Genomic DNA, 18,921 nt, shown 5'->3' with positions numbered 1-18,921 from the left:
AGGGGCTATTTAACATGTTCAAATAAGTGATCAATAAATATTCTTTAATTAAATTGTATTGAAAAAGAAGTCAATTGAGAGAGGAAAACCAAAAGAGTTTTTATGCTTAAAAGCTTTGAATTGTGACCAATGCTTAGTGTAAGTGAAAGTGAAAGTGAAGTCACTCAGTGAAGTCACTCAGTCATGTCCGACTCTTAGCGACCCCATGGACTGCAGCCTACCAGGCTCCTCCATCCATGGGATTTTCCAGGCAAGAGTACTGGAGTGGGGTGCCATTGCCTTCTCCAAATGCTTAGTGTACCATCCCCAAATGCGATTAAGTTTGCCTTAGTAGGGTAGGAGGAAGTAGTCCCTTCCCCAAATAGTGATGTATAGGTATTTGAATATGTTATTTGCTCAAGAGAGAGCTATCCACCCCCAGCCCAGGCAGCCCATCTGTATGAAGCAGTCAAATCCAAAGACCCGTAAAACTCAGGGTTCACTAATCAGTGCATCAATATTGCTTGAATAAAAACATCAGGATAAGAAAAAACTCCAGTTAATCAAATTAGTAGATAATTGCAAAGCTTTTCAGTCTTTGTACTCCTTTCTTTAAAAGGAAGAGCTGTACTGTCTGCTGTCTTTCTCCTTGGGTAAGCACTTGTTCATTTTACTCAGTTTATGGCCCTGATGGTTTTAAGTACCACTAATTGCTTCTGAGAACTCTGTGGAGTCCATTGATTAATCCCTTTGAAAATGGTTAGGACTCTGTATTTGGTTTGAAAAGTACATGTTTCTAGTGTCTGAATAGCTTTGTAATTTTGAAAACCTCTGATAGAAAGCTTAACTATATGTTCTAAACATTTTACTTTTTAAAATATTTTTTATAAAAGAATTTATAGTGGTTTTACAACTCCATTTGATTTTGACCCCAGCATTATCATCTAAAAGGTTTTTTTCAAAGATATTTCACAGAAATATAATTTCAAGCTAAAATACATGTTTTTATATTCTACATTAATATCTATTATCTAATTTGTCACTTTATTAATATATTTCTAGCATGTATTATTGGGGATTCCCTGGTGGCTCAGTGGTAAAGAATCTGCCTGCGAATGCAGGAGACTTGGGTTCCATCCCTGGGTAGGGAAGATTCCCCTGGAGAAGGAAATGGCAACCCACTCTAGTATTCCTGCCTAGGAAATCCCAGGGACAGAGGAGCCTGGTGGGCTATAGTCCGTGGGATCACAAAAGAGTCGGACATGACTTAGCGACTAAACAACAACAAGCATACATCATGATATACCAAGGCAGAGACCTTTGAAAGAGATTTTATAAGTTTCTATGCTATTTAAGACTCTTTAGTGCTCGGTCCTTACCATCAATCTTTTCCATCATGTATTTTGTTAGGGGTGGCTTAGGTATAAAAGGTGTTCTCCTCACTTTATAGCTTGCCATCACCATTGGATATGCTTTATTTATTTATTCTTTTATTCCCTGCCTACTCTCATTCCATCCTCCCAAAGGCCACTCTTCTAATGTATTTGATGTGTATCCTTCATTTGTTTATGTTCTTATAAAATCTGTACTGTTGTTTGGTGTGTGTGTATAATATTCTCTTACTTTTTTTTCTTAATACTATAAGATCACGCTCTGTTCCTGGATACCTCTAGTGTGTTGCTCCTAACTACCACAGAGTCCTTTATAATGTTCCTCCAACTCATGTTGCCTACCTACTTCCCAGTGATGGATAGCCTGTCCCCTCCACGCCGCCCCCCGCCCCGCCCCCATTACCTCCTTGTATCTGTCCCCATATACGCTTCTGTAGGAGAATATGTTTGGGCTGCATACCCGGGAGAGGGATAGTCTAGAGCATGGGGATATCTGGGTGGCTTTCCAGATGGCTGTTTTCAGTGCTGGAGGCATTTGGTTCCAGGCACTTCTGGTCTGTCCTGAGCACAGGTCAAAGAGGCAGAGTCACAGGTGATTGCAGTTAGAATAGTAAGTCTTGAGTGTGCTTGAAAGGTGAACGACAAAGGGCAATGACAGCATACTGACAAGGTCAGCTAAACTCTCCAAGCTTTGGTCTCAGTTCCACCAGCTCGTTTGTCTGTTCTTACACCCTCATTATGCCTTTCTTATTAGTACAGTTTTATATAATATTTTTTGATATCTGGTAGGGAAAGTTCCTTAGCTACTGGCAGACCTTTATTTTTCTGTATCAATTGTAGGTTAAATTTATAAACTTTCCAAGCAAAAGTTAAGTGGAATTCTGATTGGGGTTACATTGATTTTATGGAATTTACATCAACTATTTGGGGAGAATCAATATTTTTCTTACATTAAATTAATTGTTCCATCCAACAGCAAAGAATGCCTCTCCAAATATTTGCATTATCTTCTAATTCCTTTATTACAATTTGATTTTTTCATATAAGCTATTGTGTATTTTTGGTTAATTCCTAAATACTTATAGTAGTTGTTGCCATTGTGAATGATGTAGTATTTTCATATTACTTTTTCTTAGTGAAAAGAAATGTTAGTGATTCTTGTATATTGGTATTATATCCAAAACTCTGCTGAATTCTCATCCTAGCTTTAATAGTTACAATGAGAAATTCATTAATGTAATTCATCACGATTATAGATTAAAGGAGAAAAGGCACGTCAAATTAAAAAAACGCACAAAGTGAAAGCTGCAAGTTAAGTTTTATTTGGGGCAGTATGAGGACTGTAGCCTGGGAGACAGCACCCCAGTTAGCGCTGAGAAACTGCTCCAAAGAGGTACTGGGAAAGGACAATTTATATGTGATTTTGGTAAAAGGAGAGTACATGCAATCGAGTGCATAGTTTTTTGAGGAGAGTTTGTGGTGGTCTTTTGAAGCTTCTGCTAGTCATGAGAAACAATTGTCATCATGAAGGGTTTTAGTGCTTTTCTAGAGAAGAGGAGATATAAAAATTCAGATCATAAAACCAGTTCCTGAGAATATCTAACTATCTGAAGACTTGTCCTGCCAGTTTGCCGAAGCACAGAGTGCCTCATTTCTACTCTCCACCCTGAACTTTTTCAGGAAGTGTTGAAGGTCAGCAGCTACAGCTGCACACGATTTAATCCTTATAGAGGTAGATGGCAAGCACCCACAGCAAGTGCCAATTTGTGGTTGACAGGCATGTTGCTTATCTCAGTGTTGCTGCTGCTGCTGCTAAGTCACTTCAGTCGTGTCTGACTCTGTGTGACCCCATAGACAGCAGCCCACCAGGCTCCCCCGTCCCTGGGATTCTCCAGGCAAGAACACTGGAGTGGGTTGCCATTTCCTTCAATGCATGAAAGGGAAAAGTGAAAGTGAAGTCGCTCAGTCGCGTCCAACCCTCAGCAACCCCATGGACTGCAGCCTACCAAGCTCCTCCGTCCATGGGATTTTCCAGGCAAGAGTACTGGAGTGGGGTGCTATTGCCTTCTCCGTATCTCAGTGTTGGTGCAGGTAAAATATTTGATTAAGTTCACATTTTATTTAGGATTAACAAAACTCTTAAGAAAGGAGAAGAGAAATTCCTTAACTAGGTGAACATTATATAACAGAATTCTAGAGGAAACTTATACTTTATGGAGATCCTTTAGCTACATTTACTGTATGTAAACATAGTACTGGAGGACTCTGGCCATCGATTGGAAGAGGGCTTTCCTGGTGGTTCAGACGGTAAAGCGTCTGCCTGCAATGCAGGTGGCCTGGGTTTGATTGCTGGGTTGGGAAGATCCCCTGGAGAAGGAAATGGCAACCCACTCCAGTATTCTTGCCTGGAGAATTCCATGGACAGAGGAGCTTGGTGGGCTACAGTCCATGGGGTCACAGAGTCAGACACAACTGGGCGACTAACACTTTCACTTTACAAGGAAAGAAGAAGTTGTTTCTTCAATACTTAATGTATTAATGTTGCACCTTTTGGGCATAAGGTATTGTTTCTAGGAATTTATCCGTTTCATTTATGTTTTCAAAATTATCACCATATAGCTGTCCATAATACTTAGGGGGAGGGGTAAGAGCTTATTGAGACACAATTTACATTTCATACAACTCATCCATTTCAAGTGTACAGTTCAATACACTGTTTTTAGTGTTATTTATAGAGTTGTACAAATTTCACCAGTCAATTGCCTATAATACTTATTTAAAATATTTATAAAATCTCTATTTTTGTTGATGATCTACTCTTTTTCAGTCTTTGTCCTTTTTTATCTTTATCTTTCCCTCTGCCTTTTAAAATCAGCACTGCAAGTGCTTATTAACATTCTGAAACAATAAATATATGCTTTTGTTAGTATTGTCATTCTCCTTCTCTCTCTTTTAAAAATCTATTTCTCCCCTTATTTACTTCATTCCTGTTTATTTGAATTTTCCCTGTTGTTCTTTCCCCTCATTTTTTAGCTGAATGCTAAGCATATTTGTTTTTAAATTTTCTTCTGTCATGAAAAATATATATGAAGTTAAAGTTTCTTTCTAGCTACTGTTTTAGCTGTAGCATACAAACTTTGAGCTATAATATTTCTGTATCATTCTTTTAAACATAGAGCTATTTACCAATGCCATATATTTTCCAAGCAAATGGGATATTTAAGTTATACCTTTGTTAATAGTTCCTAACTTTATTGCATTATAATTGGAAAACATTTTAAATGGATCCTTTCTAACTTATGGAAACTTCCTTGTCTTCTAAGATACAGTCTACATTTTTAAATGCCCCAATTATATTCAAAAAGAATGTATATACTATTTAGTACATGTTTTTAAAAATATTCCTAATAGCTCAAATTTATGAATTGTATTGTTAGGTCTTTGACATATCTACTTGTGTGCTATTTGCTTTAACTATCAGTTTTGAGAGAGGTATATTAAAATCTCCAACTACAAATGTTCATTTATCTATTTTTCCCTGAATTTCTATCAATTCTTAAATAAGTTTGGAGATTCTTCTGTTAATACGGGCTTCCCTGATAGCTCAGTTGGTAAAGAATCTATCTGCAATGCAGGATACCCTGGTTCGATTCCTGGGTTGGGAAGATCCCCTGGAGAAGGGAAAGGCTACCCATTCCAGTATTTTGACCTGGAGAATTCCATGGACTGTATAGTCCATGGGGTCGCTTTCACTTTCACTTCTGTTAGTACATATTAATGATGGTTGTATCTTTTTGCTCTGTTGCTCTTTTATCAACATATGTTTATCTGTTAAAATGGTTCATGTACTTGAATTCTATTTTATCAGATGTTAAGACTGCCACTCCAATTTTTGTGCAGTTCATATTTACTTGGTGTGTCATTTTCCATTCTCAACCACTTTTTGTTTTCTACTTCAAGTGTGACTTTTACCTAGGCCATATTGCTTAATCTGTTTTTAACATCTGGTGTGATAATCTCTTTTAAGTGGTATATTTTAGCACATTCATATTTATTCTCATTATTCTATTATTAGGATTTATTTCTGCCATCTTCACCATTTACAGTATTTTTGGTTTCTTTTCATCTTTCCTTCTTTCATTTAATAAAAAAAAATTATGAATTCAGAATGTTGCTAAAATCACAAAGCTCAATTACATTATTTCACTTTACCGTGATAATTTTAAAAAGGGTAAATTTCCACTAATTTGTGTAATGATAATTCTTTACCTCATTCCACAACTGTAACTCTTGTTCAGGCTGTAATCCTTGAGGCAATACTGGAGCACCTAAAAATAAAGTTATATTCACAAGTTAATGTTACAATATTTCTCCTAAAACTAAACATTATATATAATTCATTTGGGGATGATATTTCTCATTTTTCACTGTATATCATTATTCTCCTAGTTCAATTAGGTATCTCCAGATTTGACTTAGTATAAGGATTCCCTGGTGGTTCAGTTGGTAAAGATCCCCCTGCAATACAGGAGACTGGGGTTCAGTCCCTGGGTGGGGAAGATCCTCTGGAGAAGGAAATAGCAATCCACTCCAGTATTCTTGCTTGGGAAATCCCATGGACAGAAGAGGCTGGAGGGCTACAGTCCATGGGGTCCCAAAAGAGTTGGACATGACTTAGCGACTAAACTACCAGCAACCAAGAGGACATAATTATTAAACAAACTTTAATAACATTACAAAGACATTACTCTCAAGAGTGAAAGACTTATATGTCCACTCAAAACCTTGTACATGAACATGCATAGTAGCATTATTCATAATAGCCCCGAAGTGTAAACATTCCAAATATCCATCACCTAGTGAATTAACAAAATGTAGTACATCCATACAATGGAAAATTGTGGTCCATAAAAAGGAATGAACTATTGACATATGCTGCAACAGAGATGAATCTCAAACAGATTGTGCTAAATCAAATAAGCAAATGCAAAAGATTATATTCATACATATAAATGTATGAATCCATTAATATGGAACATCCAGAGAAGGCAAATCTACAGTGCTAGATTACTGGCTGCTTAGGGCTGAGGATAGGAATGGGGACTGACTGCAAATGGACATAACAGATCTTTGGGGGGTGATGGAAAATTGTATTGTTGTGATAGCTGCACAACTCTTTCTTTTCTTTCTCTCTCTCTTCTTTTTGGTAGAGATGAATCAATACTTCATTTGTTAAGGAGAAGTAAAATTACTAAAAGTTTTGTAAAACAGAGCATAAAAAAGTAAGAAATCCATTCTACTTAATTCAGAATGCTTGAAGAGTCACTTATGCCACTATGTATGATAATGCAGGAAGAAAAATTTATTACAGACACATATTTTTTTTTAGTTTGGGTTTAGTGTTGTTGGGCCTAAATATTATAAAGAATGATATTCAACCAAATGAAATAACATTTTTCAAGTAAGACAATGCCTCCAGGGTATTCCTAATGTGATCATGAAAGAGAACTTAGATGATGAAGTATCACATAAAATCCATGTAAATGCATGAATACAATGTTATAGCACAACTTTACGTTTATTTATATGTAAATCACTAGTACTTGCTATAACTAGTGGGGCTTCCCTGGTAGCTCAGATGATAAAGAATCTGCCTGCAATGCAGAAGATCAGGGTTCAATCCCTGGGTCGGGAACGTCCCTTGGAAAAGGGAATGGCTACCCTCTCCAGTATTCTTGCCTGGAGAATTCCATGGACAGAGGAGCCTGGTGGGCTATAGTCCATGGGGCCACAAAGAGTCGGACACAATTGAGTGACTAACACTTTATTATAACTGAAGTTTGTACCTTTTGACCACCTTCATGAAAACTTATTTATACCATAAATCACAAATTAATTTAAAAGACAAAAACTCTCAAAATGTGTGAAACATATTTAATAAAAGGTGATGGCAGATATCCTTATAGGATAGAACTCTTTCAAATCAATAGAAAAAAAGGAAACATGAATAGGCAAATGGCTGCCCAACTCTTTAAGTCCACTTAAAAGTCACTGAGTTACATAATTAAAACAGATAAATTTTATGGTACATAAACTGTATCTCAGTAAAGGTCTTTTAAAAAAAGAATTACTTGTTAAGGCCTTAATTATTGTTGAAATAAAATGTTAACTAGCTTATAGCCTCTAAAGTAATATTTTCTTCACAGGCTTAATTTTCTAATTCATGTTGTATAAATTACAAATATTAAATGTAATTATTGTTTATTATATATATATTAATTCTTACTAAAATTAAGTAAATACCCTTTTGTGAAAATGAAAGTGTTAGTCTCTCAGTCATGCCTGACTCTTTGCAACTCCATGGACTGTAGCCCACCAGGCTCCTCTGTCCATGGAATTCTCCAGGCAAGAATTCTGAAGTGCATTGTCATTCCCTTCTTCAGGGGATCCTCCCGATCCAGGGACAGAACCTGGGTCTCATGCATTGCATGTGGATTCTTTACCATTTGAGCCACCAGGGAATCCACAGGCACTATGTTGAGCATTAAAACGTGTCATGTCCTTAAACCTTTAAACTAGCCTTTTAAGGTAGCTATTCTCCTTATTCCCATTTTAAGATGAGGAAACTGAAGGAAGGAAAGATTAAATAATTTGTCTCAGGTCACCAAAATACATACATAGCAGAAGCAGATTTCAAATCAGGTCTGCGTGCAGGCTCAGTCATGTCTGACTTTTCGTGACGCCATGGCCTGTAGCCCGCCAGGTTCCTCTGCACATGGGATTTCTCAGGCACGAATACTGGAGTGAGTTGTCATTTCCTCCTCTAGAGGATCTTTCCAACCCAGGGATCCAACCTGGGTCTCCTCTGGCTCCTGCACTGGCAGGCAGATTCTTTACTACTTGAGCCACCTGGGAAGCCCTCAAACCAGGTATGACCGATCCCAAATCCTAACAGATTTTTCCCCCTAATATTCTACCACTTTTCAGTCAAGTCTTGCTTTGAGTTCACTCAAATTTATACTGTTATTGAAGCTAAGTTCTAATAAAAGTAACAGTATTTAACTACACTTTCTGTACCCAGCATTAGAAGTAACTTACATGGATCATGTAGTCCATAGTCGAGAGTTCATTTATTTGAATCCCCTTTCATGGGACAGCTATTCTAGGTACACAAACAATCTTACACACTTCTCAATTATATATTTCTTGTCCTGGCCCAAAGGTATATCTCAAAGTCACTATTGTCTGGTGACTGTTACTCTAAGTCGATTCTGTTTTCAGAAACAGATAAAGCTGTGCTTCTCAAATTTTTACACAAAACATCTGGTGATCTGACTAAATGAGATTCTGATTCAGTGATTTGGGTACAGGTTCAAGAGTCTGCATTTCTAGCAAGCTTCCTGGTGATAAAATGATGCAGCTAGTCCATGAATAACAGAGAACAGCCAGAGGCAGTGAGCACTGCATTGCAGAAAGAAACACAGGATGCCTCTTATTTGACAGAACTAGGCAGCTCAAAGAAACGTTTCAGGTCTAAGGTTTTTAACAAGTCTGAATAATTCCAAAAGAGGGATATAAATATTCTCATGAAAAAATCTAACAGGCCATCGAACTATTCCTTACAGCTTGAACGCATTACTAACCTATTGTTACTAAGCATACACAGCTTTGAAAAATAGGAAGGTAAAAGTAAGGGGGATAAAGGGAGAGAGCAGTATTTGATTGAAGAGAACCAGAATCAAGTATGATGCAAGGAAATACACAAGGAATTTCACTTGTTGGATGCAATCCTCACCTGCCTGTGCTTTTGATTTCTCCACTCATCATACCAGGGTTAATCTCTTTTTGACAGGGCATTTCTGTTTAAAGAAGACAATTTCAAATTCTTTCTTTGCTTGACTATCCTCCACCCTCCAGTAAAAGTGGAAGCACCCCCTCCCTACAGCCTTACCAAGACCTTCAAGACTTTGTCTCCTTCCATGTCCCCAAGCTGGCTCGGGTCACACCAAAACTGCCACTGTCTAACTTAGTCCCAAGTATTTATATAATAAAAAAGGGATACTTTGTGGCTCTTACACAAAACACATAAACACAGTCTCAGGGTAGAAAGGTGAGAGAAACCAGAATTTTGAAATGTTTACCTATAATTTGTAGAAAAGCATTAATATCCTATGACTGAATCCAAACATAAGAGGAAAAAATTTCCCCTTTGTCTATTTGTTAACTAAAGTTGTGCTTTTCCTCTCAACATACCCAGGATGTGGGCTTTACACTAGCAAAGAGTAGTGCTAGATACCATCCCAAATACTGTCAGGACAGTGCCACTCTCTTCTATATTCTAAAAACAGCAATGGATTTTTTTTTTTTTTTTGCTTTTAATTTTTATTAAAAGTAGGGCTTTTATTAAGAGTAGAGCTTCCCAGGTGGCACAGTGGTAAAGAATCTGCCTGCCAATGTTGAGTTTGATCCCTGGGTCCAAAAGACCCCCTGGAGTAGGAAATGGCAACCCACTCTAGTTTTCTTGCCTGGAAAATTCCATAGACAGGAGCCTGGTGGGCTACGGTCCATGGGGTCCATGGGGTCCATGGGGTCATCAAGAGTTGGACATAACTAAGTGCACAGGCACACACACAGTTGATTTACAATGTTGTGTTAACAACTGCACTATTTTTGATCAGTTTCAAGATATTTATACTTAACACTATCTCATAAAGGGAAATCTTTAGTTTTATACTGAACAATATAACTAATGCAAATAATATGGATCAACAGCTTGTGCATCTGTAAATACACCATGTGTAAGAGAAAGAAAAGCAGATCCTGCTATTCTAAAAGTAGTGTCCATTTTCTTTTCTCATTACTAGTACTTAGCTAGTGTAGGATTTGGAAGTCATAAATCATTACTGCTGACTGAATTTCAAGAACTATTTCATGAGTAGGAAAAGACACTTCTTAATTCAGTCTTGGGCACTTCATCACTTCTTGTCAGAGGCCGTGTCAAAAGATAGTTTGTTGCAGATATCCAAAGGTACCTCTCTTTTAGGAAATTTCTGTCTTCATTTTAATGTTCTTTGAACGGTAAACTATTTCCAGCCACCAACTCTGTGGCTGGCCCTTTACTTTTTATTGCCATTGCAGCTCTGCTAACTCATTTTTGCTGAGGATGCTACACTTATTGACATGATTTTTCCCCCCTCTGGCTTTGTGGCATTTGCTTTGTTGTTTTTTGATACATCCACTCGCACCTTGCATAATGATTAACCTTGGTGGATTATCTCCCAGCTTGGCTTATGTATGTCAAGCTTCCCCTCCAGTGCTCTTGTCAGGGCTCAGGAATATAGCAGATCACCAGGGCAGATCAGATGAGGGTAAATTCACCCTCTTCCCTTCTCATCACATTTTTAGAGAGATAAAATTAATTTTTTAGTATTAACAGCAGGTCTGAAGGGGAAAGAAGATACAAAAGGGTAGTCTAGGGGGATTTCTGTGTAGGGAAGGAGGTATCTCATCCCTTAACTTAAGAAACAGTGGGGATATTTACAAGATGATTGGTCAACCAGCAGATACCCTCTTTTGGAAATAACACCCAAGACTTGCTGTTTTTAGAAAATGGCTGCTGCTTTCTATAGTTTCTGCCCAGTCACCAGGAGCCTGAAAATTCCCCTGTATCCCCCTGCTAAAAGAAGTTCTCTCTCACTGATGCAAAATTCACTGCAAGCATATAGTACTTAACATGCATGGAAAGTATATTTGCTTCACAGAGAAAAAAATTAAACTATGATTATCTGCTTTCTGAATAAGGTAGATAAAAGTGACCATCCTAATTTTACCAATAACAAATTTAAAACGGAAAAAGATTAACGTGACTTTGCAAAAGGCATGCTGTATCACTGCTGAATATGCCATGGAGAAGGTTTAGGTCTCCTAGCTTCTACTGCTTACATTTCACAACCAAATTACCCTGCTTTTCAAGCCGGCGAGTCCCCACCTCTCTGAATCTCAAATGCCCCAAGGAAAGGGGGAAAACAATGAGAGGACAGCAATAAAAATAGCCCCATTAGGAAAAGAATGATGTGTCAGCTCCCCCACCTCTAATAGGGGGCTGGGCTACAGGTTAGGGAAGGTTCCCACACTAATGGCTTCTAGTCCTAACATTATGGACAATGATGAAACAGCCCTCCCTTACACCACTGAGAGGAGAGCAGAGGGAAACTAAGGGGACCCGTTGCGGATCTAGAAAATTCAAGATCTTAGTAGGGCTACCGCTGGCCTAGGATGGCCCTGGCTCAAAGCTGGCAGATGAGGGATGGTCCCCTCAGGCTACTTGGAAAGGTAACCTTAAGGGAACAGGAAAGTGATCTTTTCCACTGGAACTGGTTATATCTACTCTATCCCAAGTCCCAAGCTTCGGACACCCCTTCCAGACCTTGCTTTTGCTTTCCCCCCATCTTTCCTCTAAGCCACGGCTTCGCTGGTGGTTCAGATGGTGAAGAATTCTGCCTGCCAATGCAGGAGACCCTGGTTCAATCCCTGGGTCGGGAAGATCCCCTGGAGGAGAAAGTGGCAACCCACTCCAGTATTCTTGCCTAGAGAATTCGAAGGACAGAGGAGCCTGGTGGGCTACGGTCCGTGGGGTCTCAAAGAGTCGGACACGACCGAGCAACTAACACTTTCACTTCCTCTAAGCGAGGCACAGAAGTCCTTGTTACTATCAAATCGTAGCTGCCTTCAGTGGCTTTAGCTGCAGCAGTGACGGAAAGGCGGGCTTGCACACTTGCTTCTCCAACTCTATATTCCTGATCCGGTGCGGAATAAACTATGAGGCACAGAGCCCACGCTCTCCCTTTCCATACTGCTAGAAAGGGGCCTGTTACTGCTCAGGGTTACCTGAACAGTCCGGGAGCTTACTCACCAAGAAAACCGAGCACTTGCCAAGTTGACCTCGCATCAGCAGGGGAAGTATCACACCCACTCTAGTTTTGCTTCATTGTCAACCCTCCAGTAATTGTAATCAAAGGAAAAGCATTTTAATTTTCACTATTTTAACTCCCGTTACCCATAAATCATGCGGGCTGGACATCCCGAGTCTGAGGGGGCTGCCCGGCTTGGGAGTTTCCCCCAGGCTCAGGTCCAGGCTCGAGCCGGGCCACAGACACGTGCGCCCTGGCTGCCCTGGGTTGGCGACCCGTGCGCCGCGGCACGAGGGGGTGGCAAATCCCACCAGCCAAGAGTAAAGACGAGAAAAGGAGATAAGAGATCGAGGAATGGAGCGGGGAGAAGAGGCACTGGACTGGAAGCGGCGCGGGCGTCCCAGGGGGCGCGGGGTCCTCTTACCTCCGCAGGCGTCCGCGCAACAAGAGAGCAGGAGCAGCAGCAGGAGCGGGGACCCAGCGGCCGCATGTCCCGCGGGCGGCTCGGGGCGACGGCTCGCGGCTCGCAGCATCCCGGGACCCTGCGCTGCACCTGCCGCGCGCTCCGAGCAGTGCTCCAGTTGAGCTTCTGCGGCCCCGGCTCGCTGTTCTCCCGGCTCCGCGTCCAGACCGACCGCCCCACGCGCTGCCAACTTTTAAATCTCGCGGACACGTGAGCCGAGGCGGCTAGGTCCCCGCGCGCGCGTCACCTCCCGCCCCCGGCCTTCTCGCGTCACTCCCATCCCGCCCCACCCCGCACCCCATGCACGAGTTTCTGACTCAGGGTACCACGTATCTTTCACCCTCCTCGCCCTAGGGTCTCTGGAATGGAGGATCATGGAATTAAAACGAAGCATGTCCGTTCCTTTCTTTGGAAGCACTGAAGGGGAGCCGGAGGGGAATGCAAACCAGGCGGCCAGAAGAGGCTGGTATCCCGGCTTTTAAACTTGCTGGTGGCGATGCTCTGCCAAAGACGACCCCTCTGCACCCTCCCTGGAAAGCCTTCTCTGCCCCACCCGACTGTGCGGCACCTCTTGTCCAGAGCTCCAGGAGCCACCTCGGTGCAAGCACCTCTGTTCTGTTGCCCTGTTTATCCCCAGCTCCTTGTACACGCCCAGGGAATCTTAGAGCAGTACTGGCTAATGGTGGATAGTTAGTGTTAGTCGCCCGACTCTTTGCGACCTCATGGACTGCAGCCCACCAGTCTCCACTGTCCATGGAATTTTCCAGACAAGAATACTGGAGTGGGCTACCATTTCCTTCTCCAGGGGATCTTCCCAACTCAGGGATCGAAACTGGGCCTCCTGCACTGCAGACAGATTGTTTACCGACTGAGCCACCAGGGAAGGTGGTGCTGTGCTTAGTCGTTCAATCAGGACTCTTTGCGACCCCATGGACTGTAGCTCGCCAGGCTCCTCTATCCATGGGGATTCTCCAGGCAAGAATACTGGAGTGGGTTGCCATGCCTCCTCCAGGGGATCTTGCCAACCCAAGGATCGAACCCAGGTCTCCCACATTGCCGGCAGATTCTTTACCCTCTAAGGCACCAGGGATTAGAGATCAGATCAGATCAGTCATTCAGTCGTGTCCGACTCTTTGCGACCCCATGAATCGCAGCAGGCCAGGCCTCCCTGTCCCTCACCAACTCCCGGAGTTCACTCAGACTCACGTCCATCGAGTCAGTGATGCCACTTTCTGCCATAAGGGTGGTGTCATCCGCATATCTGAGGTTATTGATATTTCTCCTGGCACTCTTGATTCCAGCTTGTGTTTCTTCCAGTCCAGCATTTTTCATGATGTACTCTGCTTATAAGTTAAATAAACTCTGCTTATAAGTTAAATAAAATGACGAACTCCTTTTCCTATTTGGAACCAGTCTGTTGTTCCAGGTCCAGTTCTAACTGTTGCTTCCTGACCTGCATACAAATTTCTCAAGAGGCAGGTCAGGCGGTCTGGTATTCCCATCTCTTTCAGAATTTCCCACAGTTTATTGTGATCCACACAGTCAAAGGCTTTGGCATAGTCAATAAAGCAGAAATAGATGTTTTCTGGAACTCTCTTGCTTTTTCTATGATCCAGCGGATGTTGGCAATTTGATCTCTGGTTCCTCTGCCTTTTCTAAAACCAGCTTGAACATCAGGAAGTTCACGGTTCACATATTGCTGAAGCCTGGCTTGGAGAATTTTGAGCATTACTTTACTAGCGTGTGAGATGAGTGCAATTGTGTGGTAGTTTGAGCATTCTTTGGCATTGCCTTTCTTTGGGATTGGAATGAAAACTGACCTTTTCCAGTCCTGTGGCCACTGCTGAGTTTTCCAAATTTGCTGGCATATTGAGTGCAGCACTTTCACAGCATCATCTTTCAGGATTTGGAATAGCTCAACTGGAATTCCATCACCTCCACTAGCTTTGTTCATAGTGATGCTTTCTAAGGCCCACTTGACTTCACATTCCAGGCTGTCTGACCCTAGGTCAGTGATCGCACCATCGTGATTATCTGGGTCGTGAAGATCTTTTTTGTACAGTTCTTCTGTGTATTCTTGCCATCTCTTCTTAATATCTTCTGCTTCTGTTAGGTCCATACCATTTGGTCTGAGATCTTTTAGGGGAAAGCAGTTGTCTGTTAAAGACAGTTAAAAAAAAAAAGGACTGCTGAGACTTGACCACATAGACCTTTCTAACAGTTCTGGAAGGTCTCTGACTCTCCCATGGAATTGCCAGCCTTAAGGTAATACCTCCCTTTCTGTGCATTTCTCCTACTGTCACTTCCTAGCAGTTGCAGTCTGATTTCTAGAGTGACCTGACTTCTACTATCCCTCTCCACAGTTTCCTTCCTAGGGGGAAATATCCATGAATCAGCCTTCTCCAGCACACTAGCTGATGTGGTTTTAATTTCCTCTTCCAGAAACAAGGAAGAGGGATCTTATTTGACCTCCTTTTGAAAGGAACTCTGAGGGAAGGGTAGAAAAGGAAATACAATAACATTTCTTAAGGAACATCTTTATATCAGGCACCTTCCCATGCTATGCATTTAATATTCATGGCATCTCGGGGATGTGAAAGTACTTTATTATGATTCTCATTTGATGAGCTTAGAGATATTAAACAATCCACCCAAGGATATCAGGCTTCCCTTGTGGCTCAGCTGGTAAAGAATCCACCTGCAATGTGGGAGAGCTGGATTCGATCCCTGGGTTGGGAAAATCCCCTGGAGAGGGGAAAGGCTACCCACTCCAGTATTCTGGCCTGGAGAATTCCATGAACTGTATAGTCCATGGGGTCACAAAGAGTTGGACATGACCGAGCAACTTAAAAAAATTATATATATATATATATATATATATATATATATATATATATAAAGATATCAGCATGTGAGGGAACCACTGTCATTCTACCCTGTAAAGATGCTTCTCCCCTAAATCAGGGATTTTAATGTATCAGACATGCATTGTACAGTCTACTACAGGCAAGGCATGTCCTTAAGGATACATTTACTAGTCTTCCTAAAGGAAATTACAGTTTGATAAAGGACCCCAAATCCATACTCAAATAGCTGTATTACAAGGCCACTGGGATAGTGCTCTGTCATAAATACAGAGAGGCAAGAGAGTAACCCTGATAGAGTGAAAAAGTAATGCCTACACTTTAAAGTTCTTTATATCCAAGAAACACGTGAGCAAGGCCAGATTATATAGAGTCTGGTCCACGTTCAAAGATGGATGAGAATAGATTTAAGATTGCATGTGCTTTTATTTATTCCCAAAGTAGTGAAAAAGCATTAAGACTGCAGAGGATGTAAATGAAGTAAGGATGTGGGTGGGTGGAGGGGGCTGTGGTTTCCCACTGCCTTCCTTGTATCTCCTGGAAGCACACTGAAAGATCACTAGTCTTGGCCGCCTTCGGGGGTGAGATGTCAATGAAAACAGAGAAGCCTGAAATAGTGGGCTTGATGTTTTTCAATACTTCTAGAGGTCAGGAAAAGAAATGACTCATGTATGACAAGTTTTTTCTGCATGAATCAGGCTGCTCTGGATGTTCTGGTACACGGCCCTTGGTACATGTATGCAAGAGTTTTCTGAATTATATAGCTAGCAATAGTGTTATTAGGTCATAGGTCCAGTTAAACTATGGATTGTTTTCCAATGCATTGTACCAATTTATACATCAACAGAGGACACGATGGTTGGATGGCATCACTGACCCAATGGACATGAGTTGGAGCAAGCTCCATGAGATGGTGAAGGACAGGGAAGCCTGGTGTGCTGCTTCACACCAGTCGATGGGGTCACAAAGAGTCGGACACGACTGAGCAACTGAACAAGAACAACACCCCACCAGCAGTGCATGAAGCTTCCATTGCTGCACATCCTTGTAAAAACCTTTGCCATAGGGGTGGGGGTGGCATCTCATTGTGGATTTAATTTGCAATTCCCACTACGAATGAGGTTGAATATCTTTTCACAAAGGTATTGGCCATCATTGTTTTCCCTTCAGTGAAATGTCCTTTATCTCTTTTCCATTCTTCCCCTTTGGGTTGTTAGGTTTTTCTTACCCATTATAGAAATGCTTTATGCATCTGGAGCATTTGTTGGTTAATTGTGTGGCAACTCTTTCCTCCCTACTTATGACTTTTCCTTTACTCAGTATATATGAGTTGTTATTTTTGAAGAAATGCTTTTTAAAAGTCTTGTAGTCAAATGAACATGCTATTGTGTGACTTGGATGATAAGAGAAAATAGATGAGGGAATGAAGGAAAATAGACACTTTCCTAAGAGCAAAGTTATGGGGCAGGGGCTGGAGGGCATTCCACAATTGACTAAATAGAAGAAAGCCGATTCCCAAGGTCCCCTTTTGTCCAAGTATTCCAAAGAAGCTAGATTCCAGATCTCCACAGTAGAGGCTTAACAATTTTCTTAGCATTCTGATCTGTATTTAGATTGAGCTTATACATTAGTATATACCACCAGGTATAGTGCAGCATCTAAAGCATTCCTCCTTACTCCGTTCAAGACTGAAAGTTTGATTCTTGGTTCCAGGCTGAATCCTCTCAACTATTTCTCTCTTGCAAATTGGCAACTGGATTTTGCTTTTTGTTTATAATCTATAAGAATGAAGGCTCGATTAGATGACGGCCCTACAAACTACTGAGACCTGCTAGCTTGTGACTGGGGTATCTAGAAAAATCATCATGGAGAGCAATAGGAAGAGGAGGATGGCTGAATGTCAAGAGAATGGGAGAATCAACAACAGATGGAAACTCAGGCAGGCAGGAGCTGGCAAAGTCTAGTAACAGGTAAAGAGATCCAGCTTTAGGAGCTGAGAAAAGGGGCACAATCTAGAAGATTTAGGAGTTCTAGGCAAGATAGCCATGCATTTCTTCAAATATTAATTGAGCACCTTCTAGGCTCCATTTTAGAAGCTTGGGATACAGCGGTAACTAAGTTAAAGTCTTTGCCTTCATGGAGTTACAGGCTTTCAAGGAGAGGCAGATAATAAGCAAGTAAATAAATGAAACAATTTCAGATGGTAGTGAATGCTATAGAGAAATTAAAACAGAGTAATGATATGATAGATGGTGCCTGGGAGCTGGGAAAAAGACACTTGACACAGGATCATCTAGGGTAGCCATTTGAAGGGATGATATGGGAGGCCTGAAAGATAAGAAACCAATCATGGAAGGATCTATGAAAAAAAGAGTTCTAGGCAAAGGGACTATCACATGCAAAGGCCCTAAGGCAGAAATGGAAAGAAAAGCCAAGCCTGAAATGATCCAGGAGCAGAAGGAAGCCAATGAAACTGGTACAGAACTGTTAGAGTAAGTGCAGTATTGGGGAGAGGGGGGAGCTGATATCTGAAGTAGGCAAGGTAGGGTCCTGATCAGTGAAAGGTTTTGGAGACCATGAGAAGCGAGACAGCAAAAGAGACACAGATGTATAGAACAGTCTTTTGGCCTCTGTGGGAGAGAGGGGGGGTGAGGGGGGGATGATTTGGGAGAATGGCATTGAAAGATGTATAATATCATATAAGAAACGAATCACCAGTCCAGGTTTGATGCAGGATACAGGAAGCTTGGGGCTGGTGCACTGGGATGACCAGAGGGATGGTATAGGGAGGGAGGTGGGAGGGGGGTTCAGGATTGGGAACACATGTACACCTGTGGTGGATTCATGTTGATGTATGGCAAAACCAATACAATATTGTAAAGTAAAAAAAAAAAAAAAAAATTGTTCTCTAAGTAAAATAGAAAGCCTTTAGAGGATTCTAAGTAGAGGAGTGAGGTGATTTGATTTACATTTGAAGAGCATCATCCTGGCTTTCATGGAGAACAGGCTGTAGGGGATCTCAGTAGAGGCAGGGAGAACACTGTAGAAATCCACACCAGAGCCAGAAAACTGGATGCAGTACTGATGTGTACTACAACATGGATGAACACTGAAAAGATTATGCTAAGTGGAGAAAGACACAAAAGGCTATATATGGTATGATTCCATTTATACATAATATTCAGAAGAGGCAACTCCATACAGACAGAAAATAGACAAGTTTCCAGGGGCTGGGGAGAGAAAAGAGGAGCTGCTAATAAATATGGAGGATTCCTTTTGCAAGAGGTTTCCTTTTAAAGGTGATGAAAATGTTC

General features: G+C 41.2%; 1 protein-coding gene across 2 annotated transcripts in view; it reads right to left on the bottom strand.

Annotated features, from left to right (window-relative positions):
- The window catches only part of NMU (neuromedin U), a 31,802-nt gene extending 18,837 nt beyond the window's left edge, over positions 1-12,965 (bottom strand). For both annotated transcript variants that reach the window (XM_006058330.3, XM_025290040.2), the window contains exons 1-2: positions 12,705-12,965; positions 5,640-5,698 (exon numbers count right to left, since the gene is read on the bottom strand). In XM_006058330.3, coding sequence (XP_006058392.1) covers positions 5,640-5,698; positions 12,705-12,813 — 168 coding nt within the window. In that variant the 5' untranslated portion in view covers positions 12,814-12,965. The remainder of the gene's footprint in view (positions 1-5,639; positions 5,699-12,704) is intronic.
- Positions 12,966-18,921: the final 5,956 nt, after the last annotated feature.

The sequence above is a fragment of the Bubalus bubalis genome, chromosome 7 (genome assembly GCF_019923935.1).
Source record: "Bubalus bubalis isolate 160015118507 breed Murrah chromosome 7, NDDB_SH_1, whole genome shotgun sequence".
Taxonomy (NCBI): Eukaryota; Metazoa; Chordata; class Mammalia; order Artiodactyla; family Bovidae; genus Bubalus; species Bubalus bubalis.
The sequence above is the reverse complement of the archived record's forward strand: the minus strand, read 5'-3'. Positions and strand labels throughout refer to the sequence as shown.